This window comes from Rhinolophus sinicus, chromosome 14 (genome assembly GCF_057876585.1).
Source record: "Rhinolophus sinicus isolate RSI-liver-muscle chromosome 14, RSI-T2T, whole genome shotgun sequence".
Taxonomy (NCBI): Eukaryota; Metazoa; Chordata; class Mammalia; order Chiroptera; family Rhinolophidae; genus Rhinolophus; species Rhinolophus sinicus.
The window spans coordinates 158,257,173-158,285,091 of NC_142514.1; the positions used below are offsets into that span (position 1 = coordinate 158,257,173).

At 36.4% G+C, this 27,919-nt stretch overlaps 1 protein-coding gene across 6 annotated transcripts in view; it reads left to right on the forward strand.

Moving 5' to 3' along the window:
* LUZP2 (leucine zipper protein 2) overlaps positions 1–27,919 on the forward strand; it is a 463,398-nt gene that overhangs the window by 49,221 nt on the left and 386,258 nt on the right. For 2 of the 6 annotated variants that reach the window (XM_019742593.3, XM_019742590.3), the window contains exons 1-2: positions 4,177–4,293; positions 4,524–4,697. In XM_019742593.3, coding sequence (XP_019598152.3) covers positions 4,636–4,697 — 62 coding nt within the window. In that variant the 5' untranslated portion in view covers positions 4,177–4,293; positions 4,524–4,635. Of the gene's footprint in view, positions 1–3,971; positions 4,110–4,176; positions 4,294–4,523; positions 4,698–27,919 lie in introns of those variants that run through there. The other 4 variants (XM_074336147.2, XM_074336145.2, XM_019742592.3 and 1 more) reach the window with 3 other exon arrangements.

The following is a 27,919-nucleotide window of genomic DNA, read 5'->3' on the forward strand; positions in this document are numbered from 1 at the left end:
AATTTTTAAAGAGAAAATATAAATTTTCATGACTTGGGTGAAATAAAGCCTTTTTAGATATCAATAATAGATAAATTGGACTTCATGAAAATTAAAACTTTTCTTTTTGCTGAAAATAGCACCACCAAGAAAATGGAAAGTTAACCCAATGATTGGAAGGAAACATTTGTAAATCATACATCTAATAAAGGAATTGCTGTCAGAATGTATAAAGAACTCATAATTCAGAAATAAATCATAAACAACTCATTAAAATGAGCAAAGAATTTGAATGAACATATCTCCAAAAATTGTATATAATGGTGAATCAGCATGTGAAAATTGCTCAGTATAATTAACCATCAGGTAAATATGAGTCAAAACCACAATGAGACAGCACTACGCACCCATTAGGATGACAATCATCATCATCATCATCATCATCATCTGAAAATACCAGATGTTGACAAGGATGTAGAGAAATCGACACCTTCATGTACATATTACTAGTGGGAATGTACAATGGTGTGACTATTTTTAAAACAGTTTGGCAGTTTCTTGAAAAAGTTAAACACAGTGTTGTTATATGACCCAGCAATTCCTCTCCTAGGTACACCTAAGAAAATTGAAAACAGAGATCCACACAGGAACTGTTATATAAATGTTCATAGCAGCATTATGCATGATAGCCAACCCTAACGTCCATCAATCAATGAATGAATAAGCACGATGTGATATATTCCTACAATGGGACATTATTCAGTAATAAAAAGGAATGAAGTACTGACACATGCTACAACTCAAATAATAGAAACATGAATATGAATGTAACCGGTCACAAAATACTACATATAGTATGACCCGATTTACATAAAATGTTAAAAACTCAGTATATCTGTAGAGAACAGGCAGTGGATTAGTAGTTGCTGAGGGTGTGGAGAAGAATAAAATGAAGGGAGTGGTGAGTGACTGACTGCTGGTGGGGATGGGGTTTCTTTTGGGGGTGAGGAAAATGTTCTGGAATGAGACGATGGTGACAATTTTATAACGTCATGGTAATGTTTTAAAAATACTGAACTGCTTACTTCAAAATGGTGAAGTTTTTGGTACCTGAATTAAATCTTAAGAAAGCTGTTTTTTTTTTTTTTTATTATTAAATTTATTGGGGTGACAATTGTTAGTAAAATTACATAGATTTCAGGTGTACAATTCTGTATTACATCATCTATAAATCCCATTGTGTGTTTTATAAAGAGATACTCTGAGTTTCCCAATCCTCCCATTTTATGAAGACCAGTCTCAGTGTAGCTGCATAGACTTGCTTAATGTCCTTCATCTAGATTGGAGTACAGTTCCTGCAAACAACATTTGCTGAGGTCAGTGTTGGGACACAGCATAAGTCAGGTGGTTTCAGCTAAGTGAACTTCATATCTGCACTGCTGTATCTTTAAAATTTGTATACCAAATCTCTGAGGCCATAAAATTAATTATGGATTTTAGTTTTTCTTGACAGTGTGGACAGAATGTCATGGGTGATGGAGACTTATGGTCTTGTAATTCCCCAAGAAGAAAAGACTTCTGCTGAGAGGCAGATGTATACTTGAATTCAGAATAGAATAATTCAGTTCTGTAAATCTGTAGGGTTTCGAAAATCTCATTTAGGCTCACCATTCAAGGTGTACTTCCCTGATGCTCTCATGCCCTTCTAAATAGATGTCTCTTTTTTCTGTTTACATACAATGTATAAAGGCCAACAAACCCTGTGGTTCTTTATTGGTATCCAATGCAGAGGCACAACATTACAGTGAGACAGTCTAAACAAAGTTCATTCTGATACTACCCTTTCTTGGTTGACCATCTACAGTAGTCTGTTGTTTTATGTTGTAGATCTAATTAAAACACACACACACACACACACACACACACACACACAGTTGAGGTTGGGGAAAGTCTTTTATTACACAGGTATTAAAAACAAAAAACAAAACAAAACAACTTTTCCTGAAGAAAACTAATGTTTTGCAGTGATACAAATTGAATTTGAATGTCATCTTCACTACAGAAGTTACTGAGTGACATTGAGGAAGTTACTTAACCATTCTGAATCTGTCATCTCAATTGCAAAAGAAGAGAATAATGGAAATGACTATCACACTTGTTTCCTATGATTAGGGCATGGATATTGAGCTCAGTCTTGCTCTGCAAAACTGTTCTACAAATATGAGTGTTATTTCCTAGTATACACTTTTTTATTTTGTTTTATTACCAAGTACTGTCATATATCTTTGTTGAGTATGCAACTCAATGGTCACCTTCCAAACTGAGCAGGAATCTATTATTAGACAATTCTGGCAGGAACAAGCTGAAATACATTGAAATACATATTTTCCTTTGGAGTCAGAGTTCTGTTTTAGCAAAGTGTAGTACAATTTTTCTATTTAAATGACATGCCATTCACAAGTGAGTTGATTTGTATATGCCTAGTTATATCTGTTGTGGATCTTACTATTGATAAAGGGGCTGATATCCAGTTTGTGAAAGTTATTACTCTTCTCTTTTAACAGCTTGGGGTTTTAAAGCAATATATGTTCTGTGTGAATGTTTTAAACTTCAATCCGAATAAAAGGAAAAAAAAAATCAGTAAATTAGATGTTTAATTCTTTAAACTTGTATCCTCTTTAAAATAAAACTTTATAACTAATATATTTTTCATACAAATAATGTCTTCAAAAATTAGGTTAGGAGTGGCTGGATGGCTCAGTTAGTTAGAGCGTGAGCTCTGAACAACAGGGTTGCCGGTTCGATTCCCACATGGGCCAGTGAGTTGCACTTTCCATAACTAGATTGAAGACAAGGAGTTGCTGCTGAGCTTCCAGAGGGGCAGCCGAATGGCTTAGTTGGTTAGAACGTGAGCTCTTAACAACAGGTTGCTGTTTCAATTCCCACATGGGATGGTGGTCTGTGCTACCTGCAACTAATATTGAAAATGGTGACTGGACTTGGAGCTGAGCTGTACCCTCCACAATTAGATTGAAAATCAATCACTTGGAGCTGATGGGCCCTGGAGAAATACACTGTTCCCCTATTAAAAAAATAATAATAATAAGTTAAAGGAGATGGATAATCCAAATTTTACTTGCCTCTCAAAAAATGGAATATGAGACGAACCCTCTGGATAGGAATTCCTGAAAACCACCTGACCTTTGCCCTATAGGCCTTTGGTGCATTTCAGCCATTATTGAATATCAACTCTGTGTTAATCACTGGGGTAATTATGCTAGGCGTGGAGTTCCAGGCAACAGATTTGCTTAAGATTTAGAAGAGCCCAGTTCACAGTTAAAAAAAAAAAAAAAAAAAAAAAAAAAATCCAGTTCAGGTCTTGGTGGCTTTCAGTTTCCTCATCACTATAATAGGAATAATATTAATTTATATATCTCTAGGCTGGCTCTTGTAAGGATCAAATAAAATAATGTATGAGGAAGTGCTTTACAGACATGGAGCTAACCAGGACATCCTGCTGGAATATCAAAAAGATTCCATGTTGTAAAGATCCCAGAACTGAACACCTCAGTAGAGGAAGTGGCTGTGTTTTCCAGAATTGCTTTTGCAAAGTGCTATTTTGTATTATATTTGTGTTATTTCGTTTTCCTTATTAAATTTTCAAAATAAAGCTTATTAAATATCAGATGTCCATTATAGAAAATTTGGAAAAATATAGAAAACAAAGTGACACATAAAATGTTCTGCCTTCCCATACCACCACTTGGAGTTAATCACTGTTAACATTTGGGTGAATTTCTCAATTATGGTTCCTCACTTGAAGAAAAGGACCCCTCCAGGTGAGTGCAATTGGACCACAAGCTCCAACTGCATTCAAATCGGAGGAAGATCAGAAATCTTCCAAACCCAGAAGCAGCTGACGTCTTAAAGGTCCTGAAACAGCTCTTTAGAGTCCACGTTTGCGGACTAAGAAGCTTCCAATGCCAGTGTGGGTTCAGGGTACATTGCTGGGCGCTGCTTACTCCCGCTGTCCTTTCCTCCGCATCAGGCGAATCATTATGTATTTCTAATTAGAATAATATTTTAATACTATCTCCAGAGCGACTTTCTTCCAAATGCTGTTTAATGAGGTGAGGGACACCTGCCTGCAACTCTAAGCGTCTGATAGTCTTTCCCATTCAATTGTCTCACCCCCTGCGGAGTACGCTGGTTCAATTACGGGAAGCTCAGACTTCTCCTCTCCCCTGCCCCGCCCTTCCCCATCCTCGGAGAAAGCGGGAATAAATGATCAATCCTGGGCGAGTGTGCAGGCGGGTGAGTGTAGCGCATTGACCCGAGCGTGCAGGGCCATCGCTGGGCACCCCACCCCCGCTCTCCCCGCGCCGCCTACAGAGCGAGTGACAACGCGCCCTCCGGGCTCGGGAGCGGTGGCGCTGAACAATCCCCGGCAGGGCTCCACTCGCCGCCGGTGACATCACTCCCAAAGATACTCCCCGCTCTCAGTGCCTGCCTTCTCAAGGTGTCTGTCCGTTTCCTTCTATCAGCTGCTGGAGAGGGCTCGGCCGTGGACAGAGCCGGGCACCGAGGAGCGACAGGACCTGGAGGAGGAGGGAGAGCGAAGGCGGCGAGGGAAGGAGGACCCCGGCCGGCGACAGAATGAAATTCAGCCCAGCGCACTACTTGCTGCCTCTCCTGCCCGCGCTGGTCCTCAGCACCAGGTGAGTCCAGGAGAGTAAGGGACCTGAGCCAAGGGGCGCTGCCGGTAGGTTGGTCCTACTACAGGTCACCTGTGGGGGCCAAGGACACACACTTCAGCTGTTTGCAATCCTGCCTAAGTTAGAGGGTCCCTCTATGTTTTACGGTTCTGAAATTCTTTCCCGAGAGCCGAGCCCTTTTGTAGTTATCCCAATCTTTGGAGAAAGTCTCAGTATTGCTCCCAAGAGGGAACCAAGAGCTTTCCCTTCCAAAGACATTATGTCCCCTCCAGCTCTAGTAATAGCAAAAGAGAACATGCAATAACCCACCAAAATAAAAGACATCAAGAGACAAGGAGGGAATTGTCACCAGGCAGTGTCTTTCCATTGGAGCTGTCTTAGTACTCCCTGAAGTATGTCTGATTTTAAGGTACAAGGAACCAGAAAAAAAAAAAAAAAGAAAAAAAAAGATTAATCCTGGAAGATAGTAAGCTTTGCACTAAAGTTCCTGGACTTGTGAAATGGACTGTTTTCAGGTGTAAGTAGGCTTAGTGGTGGGCTTTTTCATTTGGCTGTCTTGTGAGCAGGTCTAATTAAGCACAGAAGGCGATTAAAAGTTAGAAGACACTCTCAGCGTGCTGATGCAGAGACCCTAGTCAAACACAGTTAAGTACTGTACTCCATCATTGGCCGTTGATAGGACGTTAAGCCCCAGCACAGAGGAGCTATTTTAAGTGGAGGATTAAAATGCAGTGATTGAAAAGAGTTTTGTGACTCCCCACTGTTGATCAAGTCCCAAAGTTGGTGATGGGCTTACATTCATCTTCTGCAAGAACAGCACAAGGGCGGACTGTTTCATTGCCCGGGACAGAGCCTTTATTCTGCATACCCTTAACAGCATATTGGCAGCAACCTCTTTCCCTTGGCTACTATAAAATAAAATAACCGGCACAGGATGAGGATCTTTTCAAAGCTCTGTGAATGGAAACATTATCTGTGCGTCTGATGAGAAATGAAAGGAAGACAAGGGTTATTATAGCTCTTTCTGAAATTAAGAAGTATGAAGAAAACTCATTATATATGAAAAATCAATGCTGTAGTATTCTTGAGTCCATCCATGATCTGCATATCCTCTCTCAGGCTCTTGTAACCAAACTTTCCTTTTAGTAGGAAGAGTGCTAAAATTCACCCCCAAAGTTGATGTACTTAGTCTTTTCTTGCAAAGAAAGCCCAGGTGACTTTCCCAGACTAATGTAAAATGAGTTGTATTCTTTATTTTCTCTGAAGGTTGCTCATCACATCAATTCACAAAATGCTGATGATTCTAAAATCACTTTGCTACCCAGTATTATAATAATTCACTCCAATTACTGAGCCCTTTTTAATGTGTGGTAAGCTGTAAACAATTTAATGCAAATTGTGCATCACAGTTATTCTTTGAAGTGTCTTGCCATTTACTCTGAACTGTGTTGTGGTTTGATAATTGCTTGTGGAGTCTTCTAGAAAAAGGAATTCTCAAAGTTTGGACACTTAAGTAGATGCCCATCAATGAATGCATAAAATAATAAATATTTGAACAATCAAATCATAGACCAAAGTGATTTTTAAAGACAGTGAAAGTTTCTAGTGCTCTAAAAGTACATTTGCTTTTTAAGGATGCTTTAATTTAAGTGGTTCAGAAAGCTCTATAGTCTCTAGTTTCTAAAGTTTTAATGTTGGTTATATAATACAAAGAGAGACCCAAAAAAATAATCTTACCTTTTATGAAAGTATTAATTTTTTAAGGATAGTTCTTTAAAAATAGTCAACACATTTATTACAACAAAAATCAGAATTAGTCATTCCTAGTTTACTTTAGATATGGAAATTCTTCATTGTTGGTTGCATGTGGAAACTGTGGTAGGTCTTCAAATTTTCCTTCTTGCTAACTCAACAAAAAGAGCATATTGGGCTTAAGAAGTGAAACTTTCCATAATCAATGGCATGTCTTTTTATTGTGATTGCTCTGTAGCAATTTATTTTACTGGATACCCAGATAATCGTGTGGCAGTGAGCAAACTTAAAAATAATATGGTACTATCAGCATGTCATTTTGCAAGAAGAGATTGTTTTAATGGACTCTAACAGAAGGCCATTCTCTTTGCCACATTTAAGAGTTCTTGTAGACATATGGTTAACGTGCATATTAGAATCTAAGCTGAACAGGTTTGCAAGAACAGCTGCATTAGTAGAGGTGAGTTTATTGTCCTGCTGAGAAAAACTGTAACTCAGTCATGGCCACCTGTGAGAGTAGATTTTCTAGCCAAAGACTTCTGTTAACTTAGTTTCTTAGTCAGTGGTCCTCGATGTGAACCAAATGGCATTTCATGTGCTTAGACCACATGAGTGTGTTAGCAGAGTGTGGCTCTTGCTGCATTTTTCTATAGTTTTGGGGTATTATCCCTTGTCTTTAATTGTTAAGTTCTTCTCAAAGTGGGAGGAATGTAGATCTAAGACTCTTGATGCAAAAATATGTTTGTTTCAACGTCTCTGAGCATAGCTCTTTAATGCCTTGCTATTATCTTGTCAATAGGTCTAAAGTCGAGTTTTAAAATACAGGAAAGTGCTCACTAAAACAAAAGATGCAATTAGAGAAAGTTGCTTTATTATAATAGTCTACCTACAGGGATGAAAACTCTAAAATAATTCTGCCTTTTAAATATGAATTTTTGGATAGCTTCCTATTTGTGTTTTGCTTCTCATTCTCACCTTTTTGTAACAACTTTAGATGCTGAAGCACAAAAATTTCATAATTTCACCATACTGAATAACATGGATAACTCCCAATCAGAGTTACTTCATTTGTCTTGAATAAAAGCTAAGTGTTCACCTTCAACAATAGCCAATAATTGTTACCTGTCTTACAGGTAAACCCCATAGAATTGAAAAAAAGAAAAAAAGAAAAAGAAAAAAAAAAAGCTGTTTAATTTCCTGGTGTATTGTCTCTTCTGTTTAGAAAGTACATGTAAATTCAGAAAATTCAAATTAATGTTATGAATAATGTAGTTAATACAGAAATACATTTAACCTGTGCTAAAATAAATGTGGTCAAAGAATACAAATGTGTTGATTTAATAGCTGCAGAGTTGAATGACTACTTTTTAAATAGCCTTGTTCTGTAGAGGGATTAAATTGTGGTTCCAAGGCAGCCAGCAGTTCACTTCAGAAAGAAGTAGTGTAGGTACTGAAAGAAATAGTAGGGTGAAAAAAATCTTTAGAAGTTCTTGGTGAAAAGGGACCCATGGAGTGCTGGAGAAGCCTTGTGCTTTAGACTGCGGAACCTCTTTTCCTTTATGCTGTGATTCTACTCTTGATGCTTTTGGTTTATTGAGTTTTAAATGACTTAATGGTGAGAGAAGCATGGCAGGGGAGGAGGGAAGGTCTACTGACTTATGGTGGTTTTCCATCGAGAAAGAACTTCAAGCAGATGGTCGGTTATAGTCCTCCCAATAGGGGTCACCTTAGAGGTCTCTCCTGGGCTCTCTGATCAACAGTCACACCACATGTTTACTTTGGAATCTATTTTTAGAGGATACTACATATTGATGATGCTGCAGGCTTCTATTTACTCCGTGCTTTAATCTAACCTCAAAATCAAGTTGATGTATAACATAAAGGAAAGATTCCCAATAAGGACACAAAAAGCACCAAAACTTTCTATTTTTAAGCGAATCAGTTTGATGTAGGAAGTATTCTTACTTTAACTCCCCCAAATTGAGCTGAGGCGGTGTGGGATTATTTTCCCAAACCCTGTATGCAGTGAGTCTTGCCACACAAACATCTTAATCTGACTCCATATATATTCCTTTGTAGTAAGAATTACACCATTCTGTGTAATCTAGTTAGAGAAATGTCTTTTCTGGGCTAAGTTGATATTAACAAGCAACTCTTTTGACTTTTCAAATTTCAACCCTGGGCCTTAGTTGTCTATTTCCAATAGCTGTGTTTAAAATTACTTATTTGGGGATTATATTTGTAGATTAAATTTTCCGCTGGCTAATGAAGGGGACACCTCGACCATTTGTGATTTGACTGTACAGTCATCCTTGATCACATTCTATGTAATTGAGAGAAAAAAACTTGACCTACCAACCAGGAAGCAAAAATCACTGGAACTACTGAGGATATGTTGTTCTGTAAAGTGATGTTTTCTCATGTGTGTTATGAGAGTACGTGTGTGTGTGTGTGTGTGTGTGTGTGTGTGTGTGTGCCTGTCTTTGACTTTTAGAGGAAAATCCCTTTAATAAATAGGGCTAAATCATCTAAGTAACTTGATTAAGCAGACAATGTTTAATACTAAGTTTTCTTCTCTGGAAAAAAAAAATCCATTAAAAAATTTTTAAAAACTTTAGCAATATCTTTGATACGTTGTCATGTATTAAAGTGTACCTGCAATGAGTCAGATATTGCAGAAGGCATCAGGGCAATAAAATATTACTTACAAGTGCATGGCCCCATAATTTAGTCATGTATAGAAGTAATTATGTATAAGATGGAATTGGATAAATAACATCAGACATTTCAAACAAAGTTCTAAGTATGGATAGAGGTATGAATGAATAATGCCAATTAAGGAGTACCAAAGTAACTGCCGCTTTCCAAAAACAGTGAGAGAAATTACATTTTATAATCAACTTTAATATGGTGCAACACTTGCTGGCTGTGTAATGTTAGGTGAGCTCCTCATCCTGTCTATCCAGTTTTCCCATGTAGAAAATAGGACTACGCATAGAAATTACCTGAGAGGGTTGTGGTAAAGACTGAATGAGTTTCTCTAGGAAAAGAGTTTACCATATTCCCTGGAATGCAGTAAGTGCTCAGTAGGGTTTGACAATAGGGTAACAGGGTGCAGCTATTACCATGTTGTTATAGCTATTTTCATGAAATCTTTGTATCTGTGATTGATCTGGGCATAACAGGATAAATTAAAACTTGGATACTAATCAAATAGATGGCATACAATTAACAAAAATCACAGTTATCGTACAAAAAGAAAGGAAATATTGACAAAGACGAGAGGAAACAGGATATGTAATGAGGATTACCTGCTTACTAGGCTGGCTCTTTCAAAAGTGTTTCGGTGGCAAAGTACCTGAAATGTACTGTGTATTTTGGTGAACACTATGAAAATTGCAACATTTAATTTAATCATATGGAATGTGATTTAGCACAAAAATATACATTTAGCTATTTATATATCTGTTTCAAATTTAATTGCATTTGCAGTGCATAAATCATAATAAATCAAAGCCCTGAGCACAGGTATCAATGAATAAAAATGGATATTTTAAAACTACATAGGCAGGGTTGATATAAAAGTTTCTACAACTTTATTTTATACTTGTTAATGGGTTTCAACATGTTTTAGCAATCTATAAAAGGTAAAAATGTTTAGAAAAAAGGGAAGAAAAGGTAACATTGATACTTTTTCCTACTGTTGAGAACAACTTGAGAACCACTGATACAGAAAGAAGAAGCCCAACTGTTTGTTATGTTTTAGGAATCATCATATGAAAGGGACTTTATGCTAACCCAGTTTTGAAAACAATTTTAGGTATCATCTAGCCTCAACTAGTTTTTATGTTCTTTATCACAAACTAAGCATAATTGGGCCATAAAATTCTAATCACTACATAATATATAGACAAATTGTATCTATCTATATCTATATCATCTATCATCTATCATCTATATCTTTTTTTTTTTGCCAGAGATTATTGTATATGTGTGAATGTGTATTGATATTGGACTGTGTGGATCATAGGACAGGGTACAATTTGCTCCTGAGGGGAAGTAAAAGGCATAGATCATATTAAGTTTGCATCAGAGAAAGGACACATTTTACTGGGATATTTAAGAACTTTGCTTTACGATTATAGGAGGCAAAGAAATATCAAAAGTAAACTATTCCATTCAGATGAAAGCTCAAGGTCAACCGAGTAAACTGCTCTGAGAATGCTTTCATAAACACTAGGGAACACTCTATACCATAGATTGTGATCGCACTGCAATTATGTCCGGCCTTTTTTGTGTTGCTTTCAAGTGCTTTAACTCTTTGAGTGTACTTTAAGGAGTCCATTATTGGGAAATACGCTGTGAATACCTGGTTGTGTTCTAGTCCAAAGCCCTTCATTACAGGGGTGAGAAAACTGAGGTCTAGAGTGACTGAGACTTATCTAAGGCCACAGAGGGAAACCAAAACAGGAGCCCAGAACTTGTCCCTGTCTATTTTCTGTTCTGTCATCTGAGTGCTCTACATGATATATCTCTTCTGTAATCAAGCCACATGTGTACCATTGGTACCATTACTATATTCAGAACTATTCTACTTATTGTGGAGTATAAGGTGATTTTAAAACAAATTGTCTGATCACATGTAATCAAGACAGAACAGGCTATAGTCAAAGGGAATTACAGTAATGAGATGTTGAACACCATTTGTTTGCCTGTATTCAGTTGCTTTTTGAAGAATGAGCTGGCCTAGAAAAAGATTCTAGGTCATTTTCAAAACTCAAAGCAGAGTTATTAATGAGTGCTCACTTTTGAACACAGTTTACCTCTCAAGAAACACACCTATAATAATTCCTGTCGACCTCTCAGTTCTATTGTAAGATGGTATTTTTGGTGCCATTGGGATCTTTTTCATTGAAACTATTTCCTGTAAACATAGCTCCTAACTAGATATTTGCTTATATATTTCTCATCTATTTAATCTATGCTGCAGCTGTGTGGTATTGTTCAATGGACAGCATAGTTAACTATCTCACAAAGATAAGTTCCTAAATATGTTTACTTCCCTCTTTAATGTACAGTGACATTACTTTTCATTTGTTTTTTATGTCTCTGTACTTTCGCCTATGAGCTGTTTAGACTTATGTAACACTTTTAGGGTCAGGTGGTAAAAAATTTCATCTTATGTGTCTTTATCACAAGTTCTTTGCCTTTGGATAAGTTTCTTAACCTCTCTGTGACTTAAATTTCTCATCTATACATTGGAAAACTAATGAAATCCAACATTTAGGGTTGAAAATATGTATTTAAGTTGTATCTTAATGAATGCACATAACTGTACTTGTCATCCCTCAGGATATCCTAAGACATGTTCGCTAAGAACTTTGCATAAAGAGTACAGTTTAGTGTATTGATTTTACATTGGACACCTGAAGCAATCAACGTTTAATGTAATGATTTTATTAAAAATCAAAATAAATGAATGTCAAAGTTTTTGACTGGTACAGCCATACTAATAAAATCATGTTTTATTTTCTGGAGGCAAAATGGGAGGAAATTCAGCCCAAGGAAGGATCCTTAGAAAAAAAAAAAAGGAACAGAAAGCACATGTAATGACTTGCGGCCTTCCAAAGTAGTCCTTGCAGCTGAGCTGAGGTATTGACAAGGGCTAATGCATATTCTGGGTCAGCCTTCATCTTATGTCCCTACAGAGGATGTGACATTCTGTGATTTCTCCTACCTGTCCTCAAGAGGTTTATGAGGGTTTCTAATTTCTTACTCTTCTGATTATTTTTCAAACCACAACTCTGAGCATCTAGAAGCACTTATTCAGCGAGTAGCTGATTAACGGGGTAGGGGTTACAGGAAATGTTTGCCTTGTCACATGGGTTAAATCCAAAGAATAAGAAGTCAAGCAGACTTTGAATCAGACCTTACTAGCTACATGACCTTGGAAATGTCAATTAACATTTCTTAGCCACATTTTTTTCTCATCAAGAAAGAGACGATAACAGTGCCTCGCTCATAGATTTGTCAAGAGGATTGAATAAGCTGGTGCATATAAAGAACAGTGTCTAGCACAGAGAAGTACAGCTCAATATTTTTTCTTCCAAGCTCATGCAGATAATTTGAGGGCAATGTGAAAGCCGATTCTGGATCATCCCAACCAATCCTACTTAGGAGCACTGATTTAAACACCTGTAACAACTTTAAGATAAATAAGAAACACCTGTATGACCTGACCGAGCTTCTGTTTTAATCTGAATGCTCCAAATTATGTTGCTATCTGGTTAAATATTAAATGTATTTATTACTGTATATTACCGTAATATCACATTAATGTCTTTAAAGAAGGTTCATTGTTCAAATTTACCTAAAGATGGCAGGGCCAGAGAGATATATTTTAAACCAGGACAGCATAAACACTAACAAGCCTTTTGACAAGTTGAGGGTTCTGGGCTTTTATAATTAAGCGGTCTTACAGTGGGGTGAGGTTGGTCATAATCTCCTCAAAATGGTAGAGAAAAAGGGGTTGCAATGGCAGAGGAAAATGAGAAACCAAGCACATAGAGCTCTTTGAATGCTGTGTGATTGGATGGAGATGGCAGGAGTAAAAAGGCAGGAAAGTTCCTCAATACTATCTTTCCTGTTTTTATTGTTTTTTCATTTGTTTTTAATTGTCTTTTCTCTAATGCTTATAGTCATCTTTCATTGTTGGTCTTTGCAGTCAACTAATAAACTTAGTATTGGGCAGGAAAGGGGGGGACCCTCTGAATTATAAAGGAAACTAGAAAATGCATGAAAAATTGAAGTGACATGTTGGCAAGAAGCAGGTATGGTTGAGGAAGCTTTATATTGTTAAGAGCATGTAGCTTTTCCCTTCAGATGCCACAAAGTGAAATGTGAGCTCATTCTACAAATAAGAAGTTCTCATAAAAAAATGGAGGCAAACTGTTCTTTTTCTGACACTACAGTTTAGAAAAATATTGAAAAGTATTGAATCCCTTTCATGTGTTTTATGTACATCTTTATTTCAATTGGTCCTTTTATGTAACATGTAAGTTAGAGGTTCAGCCAATATTTCTGAAGACTAATTATTGCCCTGGAAGTATGCTAGATGCTTATTTAACTCTGTTATTAACCCTTGCTTCCTTGCAATACGTTATACTCATATATGTTTTTATCACTAGAAAGTCTGAGCTTTGGACACATTAAATGATTAGCCTATATTCTCCCAGCTGGAAAATGGTCAGATCCAAGCTCATGTCTGAAAATTGCTTTCTGAATGAAACTATAGCACTGCCTATAGGAACGAATCTCTGTAAAAATACACTGAGGAAAAGAATAATATATAATACAAACAAGAATGCTGAAATTAAACCATGTTAGCAAATTGATTATAGGTTTTCTTAAGGTGGGGCTGTCTACATATAAGTATTCTTAAGATAAATTAGCCAAAGAAATTAATTATTTTTAAGACATGCCAAGTTGAAGCCTTATTATGAATGTAGAAGTTTGCCAGTTAATTTAAATATTTTCATGTAGAAAACATATATGTCCTCAGATCAGTGTCTCTCAAAGTATACTCCTCAGTGTACCTAACTCAGAATCATCCAGAATGCTTGTTAAAAAGCAACTTCCTGGTTCTTATCCTAAATGTATTAGCTCAGATTCTCTGAGGAAGGAGCCAAATAATTTTCATTTGAATGTGGAAATTGGATGCTTCTAATGCCCATGAAAGCTTGGAAACCACTGCTTCAATATTTAAGAACTGTAGAGTCTAGAATATCTTGATCTCATTTTGGCATTTAGTCAGCATCGAAATGTGGTTGAAGTCAGAAGTTTGGGAAAACTAGTGATGTTTTGGCAAAATCACACCTATTTTCACACGTATGTAGAGAAATGTAATAAGTGAGGACCTTGTCATGCATCAGGCTGCAAATATCAGTCAAGTTACATGAAAATAATTTTCTGCCTAATGTACCTTTCTGCAAAGGGCTGAAAAAACGCCCAAACAAACTAAGTGATATAAAACTATATAACATGGATTTACCAGGGGGCATACTCTACTTAGCAAGCTCTTGACAGCAAGGTGAAATCTTACAGATACATTAAAGAATGGAAACTTAACTCCACTGCCCACCTCGTGTTTAACACTTCAAATTATATGATGAAGAGACAATGAAAACCAAGACCTTAACATGAGGCTATATAAATGCTTGTTGTTTTCTACTTGGGGCAGGGTATCTGAGTTTTCAGACTAAGTAGAAGTAATATTAGCCTGGTAAAAATAAAAGTTTTGCTCTCCCCCCTACCCCACCCCTTCCCATTTGCAACAGATGCTTCTGTATGATGAGGCAAAATATTTTTTTCAATTACTTTTTTGTGTTAAACAAAATGTGCAACTACACCAGCCATATTGCTTTAGTTCTTTTCATCTCTGCATAGCATTTAGTTCTCCTGGTGTAACAAAAAAAGGACTCAATTGATGATGTGATAATAAATAATAGCTAACAGTTGTATAATACTTTAAACCAGGTTAATCTTCACAATAACCTTCTGAGGTGGTTACCATTGTTGCCCCCATTTTATATTTTTGGAAACTAAGGTGCAAAGGGGGCATGTGCCTTAGTTTGCCCCAGATTATAAACTGGTGGGTAGTGGATTTTAAATTCAAAGGCCAGTAGCACTAGAACCCATGCCTTAATCACTATGCTATAGCTCCTCCTAGTGTGTAGTGTAAAGCACAGGAAAGAGCCCGTGTTAGCCCTCAATAGTGGGTTCTGACTTTTCAGTGAGAGAAGGAAAGGAAAATGCAACTTTCCGTCAAGTATCCTCTAAGCTCATATACAAAGAATATATTTTCTTTACAGTTCTAACTAAAGCAATGTTTATTTTGTTGCTTTTACTATGAAAGAAAGTAATCACATATTTGTATAATATTGTCTTTATTTATGGATATTGTTTTTCAAAGTCACACCAGTGAACTGCAGTGTTCTACTGCCTGGTTCCAGATGGTGTCCAGATTTTAACTGTGGGGCTTAGGGACACGTGGTAGGAATCAGACTGACCTGCGTTCTGTTTGCAGCTCAGCATCTTCTACCTGCATGATCCCACGGAGCTATCTCAACTACTTGGGCTCGATATTTAATTTTTAAAATTTATAACAGTAGCTCAAAGTTATTGTTTGTTTTCTGTGTGTAAGAATTGTACTGCACAGTTATCTATGCTTATTTAATGCTTTCCCATGCTTCATGTAGGTACTTTAGGACATCAAGGATTGGAGAAGTTAGTATGTCTGAGATTACAAGACTGCTGAAAGGTCGAGGTGGAAATTGAACCCGTGCTTTAGTAGGCGTAAGCTTCCAGGTCAGGGTCTTCAGACAATAAAACTGAACACCAAAATTTGTGCTGTCAAGCAATTGGGAAGTAACTCAGAACAAAGGAGCCGTTCAGAACCACTTGCAGACTAATGTAAAAAAGGGACTTCTATCATACACGCACATGGATACATGAGCCGGGGCCGGTCCACAGTAGCTTTATGCCCCATTTTTATGGAAACCCTCACAATATTCCCATATCACAAATAGGGTCACTTTTTGTTTTACAGATATGAAAAGCAACAGACTCATCATTTGAACTCAATCTATTTTGATGACTGACCACATAATAATAATAACAATAACGATGATAGTAATAGCAGCCAGATTTTCCTTAGGAAGCGTAGGTGCTGTTTTACTGAAACTGCACTTCCACTGATAGTCAGAAGATGGCACTGTGAAGTACAAAGTACAGTATAGTCAATATCTCTGGTCTAGATTTAACCTGTAGATTGACACATTCATCTCAAAATTGATATCTAAAAAAAGGCTTGATTTCACATCACAATAGTTAACATATACATATATGTATGTATATGCATGAATATGTATGCATGTTTTTGCATAGGTGCACGTGTATTTATATAGCATAATATATACAATTATGATAAATTGTGTGTGTGTGTGTGTATATGTATATATATATATATATATATATATATATATATATATATATATATATATATATATATTACCCGTAGATATTTTACAGTTTTATGAGAACTTATCCTTGAAAACAGGTTTTGTTTGGTAACATGCTACTGTTGGTTTGGTTCTACTCATCATTACAGTGATTCCTATATGTCCACTTTCCTCCCTAAGTAGAACTGGACCTGAAAATGTAATAATATACTCATTTTTCCTGCATAATCTTTTACTCAATTGACATCATATTAAAGGAATTCTCAAAAACAGACTTGAAGTCGGCATCATGTGTTAGAGATATAATAATATCAGACATTTTATACAATTTAAATTTTCATACATGTCCATACATTCCACGTCACCCTGTGTAGCACTTAGTAATAACCATTTTTATTGATGAGGAGATCGTTAGTAATGACAACTAGGTGGCCCAGACCCGGGGCTCTGAATTCCACTTTCACAATATCAAAGGTACCTTGAAACCTACTGTGTTTCCCTTAAAACAAGATCTAACTGGAAAATAAGCCCTAGCATGATTTTTTCAGATGACATTCCCTGAACATAAGCCCTGATGCGTCTTTTGGAGCAAACCTTAATGTAAGACTGGTCTTACTTTTGGGGAAACACGGTAGGAAGTTGGAATATAAAGGAGACAGAGTCGCCTTGTGCTAATCTACTTGGACTGCTGTAACAAAGTCATATAGACCGGTGGCTTAAGCAACAGACATTTATTTCTCACAGTTTTGGAGGCTGGGAAGTCCAGGGTCAAGATGTAGATGCATGCAGTGTCTAGTGAGAGCACTCTTCCTGCTTTGCAGACTGCTGTCTTCTTGTTTCATCATGATGTGATGGAATTCGGAGAGAGAAGAAACGCATTCTAGGGTCTCTTTCTTATCAGGGCACTCATCTCATCACCAGGGCTCCATTCTCATAGCCCAATTATCTCTCAGAGGCCCCACATCCTAATTTCATCCCAGGGAGGGTTAGGGTTTCAACATATACAAGTTGGGTGAACACAATGATGTAGTTTGTAGCATTCCTGTTGGCTAGCTCCTGTGCCTTAGAGGAAAGGGCAGCGGCAGTGGCCAAAAGCAGCCTGGTTTTAGATGGTGGTGCTTCTTGTTTTCATTTTTGGATGATGAAGCAAAGGCTCGCAGCCTGGCAGGATTAAAGGAGGTGGTGCATATGCAGCATTTGACATGTTTTGTCAGACATGGTTTGCATCCTGTAATTGTTAGTGTACATTTTGTAAGTCAACGTGAGTATCTGTCTATAAGCCTTCCCATTTTAATCTGCTGAGATTCGGTTTCTTGGATGTCTCTGAAGACTTCAGGTGAAATGTGCCCTAAAGAAGACAGAAGTTTATTTCTTTCTTATATAAAATGTATGTAGAGGTAGGAAATACAGGGCTGTTTCGTTCTGCATGATCAGCCAGAAGGACATGTTATCTTTCTTTTACAAATATTCTCATTTGCTAGCCTTAGTAGAATGGCTGTATCCAGATAAAAGGGAAGCTGAGACGTGTAGTCAGTCTCTTTACCTGGGCAATATATGAGGGTCTTGTGACTAACAGAAACAGGGAGAATAGGTATTGGAAGCTCTGTCACATTAGCGTTGTCTTCTTTTTGGACTGCTTCTCCGATTCTCTGCTAGTCAAATGGGTCCCATTACTTCGAAATAAGTGTTTCTCCTTTGAGTACAGTGAAGTAGAAGCCGGGTGCCTCTCCCTAGGATCTTTTATTTATTTATTTTATGGCATATTTTCTGGGTGCAAGTCACTGTTTTAGTGTGTAGGTGGGTTAAGAGCTTCTATCAGTGGGGCCTGGGGTAAGAGATGGGAAGCAAACTATGGGATAGTTAGAGCTTAAAAAATAGGGATATTCATGATTCATAATTATTTTAGGTGACTCTTAGATATTTACCAACAATGAAATGATACCTGGGAAGTGTCAAACCTCGAACTCAGTGTGTGTCTTCTGAAGGTTACTACTTTAAAGGCAAGGTTAGCATGTACTTTATGGCCTCATACGTAAAAAGTACTTGCGTATGTGCTTAAATGCTTCCTAACTAATGACCATCAGACTCGTAACATCAGCAAAATGAAAGAGCAGCCCACGGAATAAGAACATAGTTTCAAAATATATCTGATATGGGGCTAATATTGAAAACATACTCCAGCCTTTCATTTTATGAGTGTATAAATTGAGGCTCCTAGATGTCAAGTAACTTATCAAAAGTTATACAATTATTTAATAGTGCATTCAAAACAATGGAAAAGCTAAACAGGAGGAATGATACTCACATTTTTGTTTTTTTGCCAATCCAGCAACATTCTTTCACAAAAACTGAGACAACTTCATCCTAATTATGAGCTTATCTAACCAATATAAAGCTTTCTGGAAAAAAAAAAAAAAAAAAAAAAAAAAAATATATATATATATATATATATATATATATATATATATATATATATATAAATGAATAATTATTGTGGTCTTCATGTCAAATGCCTAAATTGTTCTTTAACAGAAATATAAATGGTAAAGAAACCACAATGACTTTGGGTTCTTACTTGGTTCATCTCTAACAATTATAAGATTCAACACTAGTTTTTATATAATAAATATAACTGCTTGTCAAATGGGTCTTTTTTCCTTCTCATTCTAATGTTTTCTTCTGCCTGGCATAGTTTTATTCTTTGTCTCTGTTTTTCATTATTATTATTATTATTATTATTATTATTATTATTATTTTAACAAAGCAGATGATGATGTTTTTGCCACCTGAGATATTAACTTGATTTTCTCTTAATTAATGGAGACAAGCTAATATCACAAACTTCTCTGAAAGATAAACGAATGAAAATTCGTTTGTTGACATGCCAAATAAAAAAGGAGGTCACTTTTATGTGCTTTTGAATTCACAAAAGATTTGATCGCATGAATCATCTATACATGAGCTGGAAACATCTATGCATTTAAAAACAATCTTCAGAGTTATGAGAAGATTAGTCATGATTTTGTAGTAATCATTGGTATTTTTATTATACTTTATTTTTATAATCATTATAGCAATTGTGAGATTTGTCTTGGGCCAACACTATGTCTTAAGATATTAGGAAAACATAAATTTATCAATATTCACTTTTAACTTACATTTTTATTGTTACTATCTCATTAAAGAATTAAAAGTGTAAAGATTATTTTTTTGAATATGCTCAGGACCTGTATAACACAAAACCCATATATTTATGTCTGTAGTTCCTCTCCATCCATCGTTCTTTACAGCTCTCATAAGTTGTAGGGCCAGGAATTGGACCCTAAACTCTGACTCTGAATCCTAGGTTGTACCACGGAATTTCCTAGACAATACCAACTCGTACCAAACAGAAAATGCATTCTGGTAGAAAAGCGTGAATTGCTCTTTCAGGAAACCACTAGCTGTTGTCTACTTGTAACCTGTTAGAAAGAGGCTGAATGTAGAGTGTTTATCTCAAAGCAGTGATGAAAAGGTGATAGACTAGGACAATAAGTGTTGCCAGGCAGAATGTTAAGTGGAAGGCCAAGTGAAAATGAACATTATTTAGTGTTTTGATGTGTGCAAGTATAGTAGATTCTGCAAGTATCCTCAGGATTTCCTGGCTGTGCTTTGTGTTAAGAAGCACATCTAGGGGGAAAAAATGAAAATAAAAAACTAACCAAACAACAAAGAACGAAAAAACCAGACCTTTGAAACACAGAATGTTTAAAGGATAAGTGATGAACATAGTGCCTATAAACACATGCCTGTGGTGCACCACTGGCATTGAGATGGAGTTTTTGGAAGAGGAGTCTGGATTGGTGAAACAGAAATCTTCTACCAAATGCAGGCATGCAGACAATGGCTGTTTTCTGGGGTGTGTGTGTGTGTGTGTGTGTGTGTGTGTGTGTGTATTTTTTTTTCCAGGCAATATAAAGGACATACAAGACAAAGTGGCAGAAAGTGGGAGATAAATAGTTGGTGATGTTGAGTCCGTTGTTCCTCATTCGTGGTAAAACCGAGGTTATGGTAACATAAGAATGGATTCATAATGAGCGATCTTACCTTACAGCTGAGTGACCTTGAGCAAATAAACATTCTCCATATCTCAGGGGAACTGAGACTGGGGAAGCCCTATTGGACTGAAGCATGGAATAAAGAAGGCATGCTATGGTATTAAAGGAATGTGCATCATAAAATGATGCCCCTGCCTCCCTCTATCCCAATCCACAACTGGGTGATTATAAAGTTCACTTTGTGGGGTACGGTATGGTGCCATCTTTATATGGAACCAACTAGATTTATGCTGTGTATGTAAAGAAATATAATTACCATAATACTGTGCTTAGATTTTGAGTCCTTCTATTGCTGTGGTTGGATATTCTTAAGGATGAAGAGATGAGTTTATGACAACACAGAAGCATTACATAAAAGTGATTAATATTACCATTTAAAAATTCTCCCCTCTGGTGTTGACAGAATCAATGCAGTTGAAATAAGCCCCTCAGATGAGACCAGTTCTATTGGAATGCATAGCTGAAGGAAAGCCAAACACAAAACCAAGGAAGGGAGCAGACAGACTCAAGTTATTTTGTGTTGAATATAAAATCTGAGTTTTTTATATGACTTTTCATCAGACATCCCAAAGAAGAGAGTGAATGGACTACGAATAAACAAAAAGTTGTAGTAAACAATCACTGTCATAAGACTGTTCTACTGATTTGAGCTCTGAAGTGAAGAGCAAGTGAATGATGCTGGGAGGTCAAATCTGTGCTGTTTTTCAGATTTCTGGACAGAGACTAGAGTCAGGAAGACTGTCATAAATTATTGGAAATTAAGTTAATTAACCTAGAGCCTCTGTTACAGGGGCTCTACACTCATCCTGGAGTAGATTATGGAATCATATACTGTGCCCAGTAGCCCAGGATGTGTGAGGTAAGAAGAGGAAGTGGATAGTTACGCTGGGGAGGCCAATCTTCCATACCTTGTTGTCTTCCTGCAGGAGAGACTTACTTTCCTGAACCCAAGGACTGTGAGCTATAAATGACACATTTGGCAACCAGCAAGAGTAGTAACTTGGCAATTCCTTGGTGTAATAGCAAATAAGCATATGTAAGTTAAATCAATCATATTTACTAAAAATCTGGTATGTACCAGGAAATAATGCTGAGTGCTTAGGAGCCCAAACACGTAAGATGGACCCTTTGTAGAATGTGAGGGAGACCAAATGTACAAACAGAAGAGTAAAGTTCCCCACCTCTGGGAACAGAGAGGAGACAGCTGTAGAAGGTGCTATACAAGTAGGTGGCTTTTCTATGGGTTTCAACACTTAGAGAGAAGTATTCAGGTACAAATTCTGCTTGGGAAAGAAATTTCAGGAAGAGAACAGCAATTATAAAGGCACTAAGATTAAAAAAATAATAGTAATAAAAATTTAAAATCATGGCTTATAAGCAGAAAAACAATGAGTATGGAAAATAGATGGGCAATTTGCCCATCTTCTATACTTAAAAAAAATACAACCTTCTTATGGTTATATAAATTTGGATAAAAATTTTTCATGTAAATGAATTTTATGTGACTTGAGAAACCCAAGCAAATTCTACATTAAGAGTTTATAACTAATGTATTGCAGCTAATGCATTATCACAATCTAGAAACACATTTTTAGAATTTCCAAATGTAAGTAAAACACTTTATTGAGTTCACAAATAAGTGAGACAAATCTGCCTTTGAGCAGGCATCACACACACACACACACACACACACACACACACACACTGCATCTTCAGCTTTGTATAAAATTGTGTGACTATGCAGTCTTGTCTGTGTCAAGGTGGGGACTCCTGATCTCTGAGGATATGGATGTGCCAAAAAATCCTCAAGGTTAAGTTCCTACCTTTGTAAGAGAAGGATAGAATTAGAAAGAATCAGTAAGCAGGAGAAATGACACAGGGAGTTCCATTGTGTAGACAGGACATCGATTCATTGCAACATTCAACATCCTGGCATTTGGAATAGTCTTATGAAGAGGTAACAAACACAGTGTAATGGACTTAGACATTGTAGTGGATCTTCCTCGTGCCTGGTCTAGATTCTCTTCATTAGGAGTGCCCCATCTGCCAATTGTTCTTTTGCCTGCCAATGGCTAACAAATGATTAGCTCCAGAAAAATGGCCCTGAGCATAATGAGATTCTTCCCCCAGCCGGGGATTTTATTCATCCTCTCAGCAACACCTTGTCCCATCCCTACCTTCACCTAGTAGAGTCCCTCTTCCTACGCCTGGGTACTAATCTATTTCCTTCCCCTGCTCCCAATGAGGCTTCCTCCTTCACCCTGGCTAAATATGCGCCCTCTCCCTCCAGGATTACCTTGTCCCACAGGCCCCTGGTGCCCTGTCCCCCACCCCTACAGTCAACCACGTGTCCAATTGATGTGCAGATAAAAACAGAAGGTCCCCTGCCTAAATGTGGATCTGCCTCTGACATGCAGTTTGTACCCTAGAGCTTCCCTAGGGAATAAGTGAAGCCAATCTCCTGGGACCACTTCCTTGACGAACATTGTTGACCTATCATGTTTTCTTCTCCCCTGTCTTTGAAAGTACTCACTCATCCAGGTAAATCAGTTTCCAAAGCAGGCTTCCCTTAGGCTTTACTTTGAGGAAAACTGACTTAAGACACAGGCTTATCTGCCTGGGTTCGAATCCCAGGCTTCCACATTACTAATAAGGAGACCTTGCATGAGCTGTTGAAACATTTTTTATGGGAGTCCATTTCATTCGAACTGGGAAAATAACCAACATTAAAGTCCTGTTGTGAAGATTAACAGATAACAGATTTAAAACACCTGACACTTATACATGCTTAATGTATGCTACATTTCTTCACCATTCATTTAACAGAAATGAACACAAAACCTAAAGCTATTTCTATGGGATATGAGTAGGTTTCATGTGAATATGAAATTCTGTGACCACTCAAGGTGGAATAAGCTCTGTGATGCAATCCATGCTCCAAAGTTCTCTGTGTGGCTTCTTCTTGTTCTGGGTTTGGTAACTTCTTGTTGCCATCTGTGTTGTTTTTCTCTTGTAATCTTTCCTGTGCAAAATGAAGAGGTCTGTTACAATCATGTTTTTTGCATTACAAGTTGAAATACATAAATTAAATCTCATTTGAAAAAGTCAGGATCCTGTCCAAGGAATTATTGCTAAAGGTTAAGAATAATATATATGAATATGATCTTTACTGTAAATACTTTATCCTAGTTTTTCAATTTCACATTTATTTCTTCTTACATATCGGAACAATGACTCCAAAAATATCAGTCATTTCAATGAGGACAGCCATCACATCACTTGCACAGAAATTTCATTATTTGAGCCAGTTTCTATATTGTTTTTCTTAAAAAATCCATTTAAGAAGACTAGCTTTATCAGATGGTTCAAGTTAGTTAAAAGAAAATTTAATCTTGACTTATTGAAAAACGACTTTATGTTGCTGTTCAAGATTATTTGCATGTTGTTTCTGGAGAAAGATAAAATCCTTTATGTGTCTAACACTTATGGTATATAAGACGTTTTTTAATTATATCAACGTCCTATCTTTTTATCGTTGAGAAAATAACTTCCCTAACATAAAATAACTATTTCCTTTATCATTTAGTTTTCAAAATGACATATTCCAGGAATGGTTTTTGAAATGTGGGCCACTTAACATTTTCTATCCATTAATGTTCTACTGACTTGGGAAATAAAATGAAATGTTGAGGAGGAAACAATTCTTTGAGATAGAGGACTAACAGACCTTTAATTTAGTTCATCATAATTTATGAATGAACTAAATAATAAATAATAGGGAATAATTAGACAGCACTTACTTGTTAGATATTACCTCATCTAATCTGTTATTGACTAATTTAATTAATTTATTGCATATGATGTATAGATGAGTATACTAAGGCTTAGATAAGAGACTTGCTTCTGCTAGTCAGCTAGTCAATGGTGGAACCTGATTTTAACCCAGGGATGTCTGAACTTAAAGTCTATGTTCTTTATCATTTCAGCCATAACTGTTAAAGTTCTTTGATTATTTTGAAGAAAAATTTGACGTACCTATTTTCTCCTTATAACATTCTATATTTATAGTTTGGCCTAGCACAAAATAAAAAGTTATCTAAAGGTATATTATCCTTTTTATAAATCTGTAGGGAGAAATCTTAATTCACTAGATTTTAGTGTGGGCTATAAATACCTGTCTCTGTCTATGTCTGTTTGTCTCTATTTCTGTTTCCCATTCTCTCTCTCCCTCCCTTTCTCTCTCCTGGCTTCCAGCTCTGGCAAAGTGAACCCCCTCCATAGACACACTAATATAATTGAATATGAATTTTAGTCTGTAAATAGATTCTCACATTTAGGTGTTTGGGACTAGTTAGTGTGTATTCTAGGGGTAGATGATTATAGTTTCTGAAGTAAGGGTTATTTTACAGCAAGAAAGTGTAAGGAAGTATAATATATTGGGCAAGAGGAGTACACAGCGTTGCCTCTTCTTTTTCCTTGAAACAAATTAAGGGAAATGGCTAAAAATTCTTAAATGGGCATTTTTTTTTAGTGTCCCTAAGATAGTTGTGAGAATACTAAGTTGACAGTTGAAGTACCAGAAGATGATAGTGGATCTGAATGCAAGCCCACTGAGTTGTTCTCTTCTTGGTCTTCCCACTGTTTATGTGTTCCTAGTTCAAAGCTAACCAGTACCTACAGAATGGCTTTATAAACTAGTTTGCTCTCACAGTCTGATCATTTTGTTTTCTGAGGCCTCACTTCATATTTTGACTACACTTGTTCTTCAGACAGTTGTATTTAAAGACTGTTGGCATCACCACTCAAACACTCTTAAGACTTTATTCTGAATGAGCCTTGAGTTTGGAGAGTGTTCAACTTCATAGAAGAATATGAGTTGCCTGCCACCTGGGAGAATCTAAGAAATTGAATCTAAGAAGCCTAAGTTTAGAGAGAAAGACAAAAATTTTGAATTAAAGAGTCTTTCTTTCAAGGTTTTTATATATTTAGAACAGTTTGTGTTTAAGTCAGTTTAAAAGAAAATTAAAGAAAGGAAGCATAAGTGTTCCAGAATTATGATTGGATTATGAACATATTGGAAGAAGAGTCCTGTTACTTCTCCCTCTAAAACGCTCTCTGTGAAAAGTCCTTGGGAAAGACATTTTGCATCCATCCAGGATGCAGTTTCAGTGAGGCAGTTCTACATGAGGACTGAACTTGTATTCTTGTGTCTTGGTTATCTTGGGGTTTCATTAACTATTTATCGTTTGCTTATATGAGGAGTTGTACTCAGATTTTAGGAAAGTATTGCTGTCTCGTTATAGTTATTTAATAGTAACAGTATGCACTTCATAAAAAAGAATAAAAGCAACTGCATTTTTTTTCAAGAAAATATTTGTTCTCTCTCTCTTTCTCTCTCACACACACACACACACACACACACACACACCACCACCACCACCACCACCACACTATTATGCCCTACTTTGTTTTCTTCACCCATGCAATAATTTCAACCCTCAGTGTTCTGTCCACCAACCCATACTTAATGTTTCAACAATCATGCCACTTCATTGGCCCTAAAAAATAGTTCTTGATAAGTTACTGTATGAGAAACCTTTCCTGATCTGCTTTCAATCAGCATCTAGCTATCCAGTGAGAATCCCTCTGACATGGACTTTTCTTATGTATTGCCTTATAATTGCCTTTTAGTTTAAGAAATCTAAGTGTTCTCCATATTATGTCCCTACGGATTATGTTTAATATGACACTCTCTCCTCAAGTTTGGGGCTTGGACAAATAGCTCTTCTTTATTTAAAATAACATTTGATCTCAAAATATAAATAGTTTATTTTCATAGCAATGTAGACAATGAGGAAAATATAGAAAAAGCACAAGTGAAAAAACCTCTATTCAGTAATAACTTTAACATTTTATATAAAATCTTCACATACCAGGGATCAAAGATTGGATTTGTGTTCGGTTAATAAATTAACACGTTAATTCACTTAAATTGTCAACCATCGATATATTAAAAATTAATTTGAAATATCTTAATTCACAAATAAAAATATATTATATGGCAGGTATTTGTAATGGTTCTCATTTTGTCAGGTTAAAGTATTCAGATTGTCTACTTAGTTCTAAATCACAATCCTGGTCAGTAGTCACAGGTAAATGAGCCACAGTCAATAACAATATTACTTTAATTGAGGTCCAACCTAATCTCTCTAGGACTTGGCTTTTATTACAAGATTGAATTCTTACTTTGTAATATATTAAATCTGATCCCAATGAAATATCTTTAATCTTAGGCCTTAGCAGCAGTGGGGCATAACACATTAGATAAAAATAAAAACATCATATTTTTTATGCAGTGCTAAATAAAGATTTCTTAATATATTCCTCTTGTTTTAAGCCTCCTTAAAAACCATAGGTCAAGTGAGGTACTGATATCTCCATTCATTTATCTCATGAATGAGTCAGAATTGAATTTACCTTAAACAAAAGTGTTGGGCAGATGTTGGTATGGGATAAGTCAAGTCTAGTTCTCAAATTAATTTTCTTGGAGACTGAAAGTGTTTCAGAAATTGAGGTGGCCAGTTTCATCATCTTCTGCCAAGTGATAAAGATGTTAAATGCTGCATTTCATTACAAAAATAATATGTTACAATATTTTAAAAATAAATTATGGTTTCACTTCACATTTTACTTCAAGCCACAACTCCTGGTCTCTTGTGCTGGTCACACAAGGGGATATGACTTGACTAATATTAAAGATGCATGCATGGCCTTATTATAGGAATGATGTATCCTCATGGGAATTTAAGCTTTGGTGAAACCTGCTGACGACAAGGGCTTCCTTTTGCAGACAAGGGCTCTTTAGAAAGATTCCATTCTATTGGCTTCTGAGGCATGTAGTTGAAAAGTTACCTTTTTTCTTTCTAATTTAGAGCTCAAATCCCTTAGATAGAGTTTAGGTAATGATAATCAACCCTTACCCTGAAGTTCACTATAAATCATAGAAATGCTATTTTTACTGTGCAAGAGCAATGTTGTTTATACGTTAGTCAATAAACTCAAATTCCTTTGGCACAGCATCTATGTAGAAAGTAAATAAGAATACAGTTACCACAAAATAAATAGATACACTTAATTATGAAATATTGAAGAGCATTTAAAAAATTAAAATGAATGGGGACAATGTGTTAGGTCAGTGAGGAGAATATGAAAGTTCTGGCCTTTAATATCATGTCATTTAAATCTGTTCTCTATCAATTTAGAGGATCAAACAAAGTTACAGTTCATCTTTTTCTGATGTTTCCATATCATGACCTTAAAATCATTGATTCACGGATATTTGATAATGAAAAGTCTA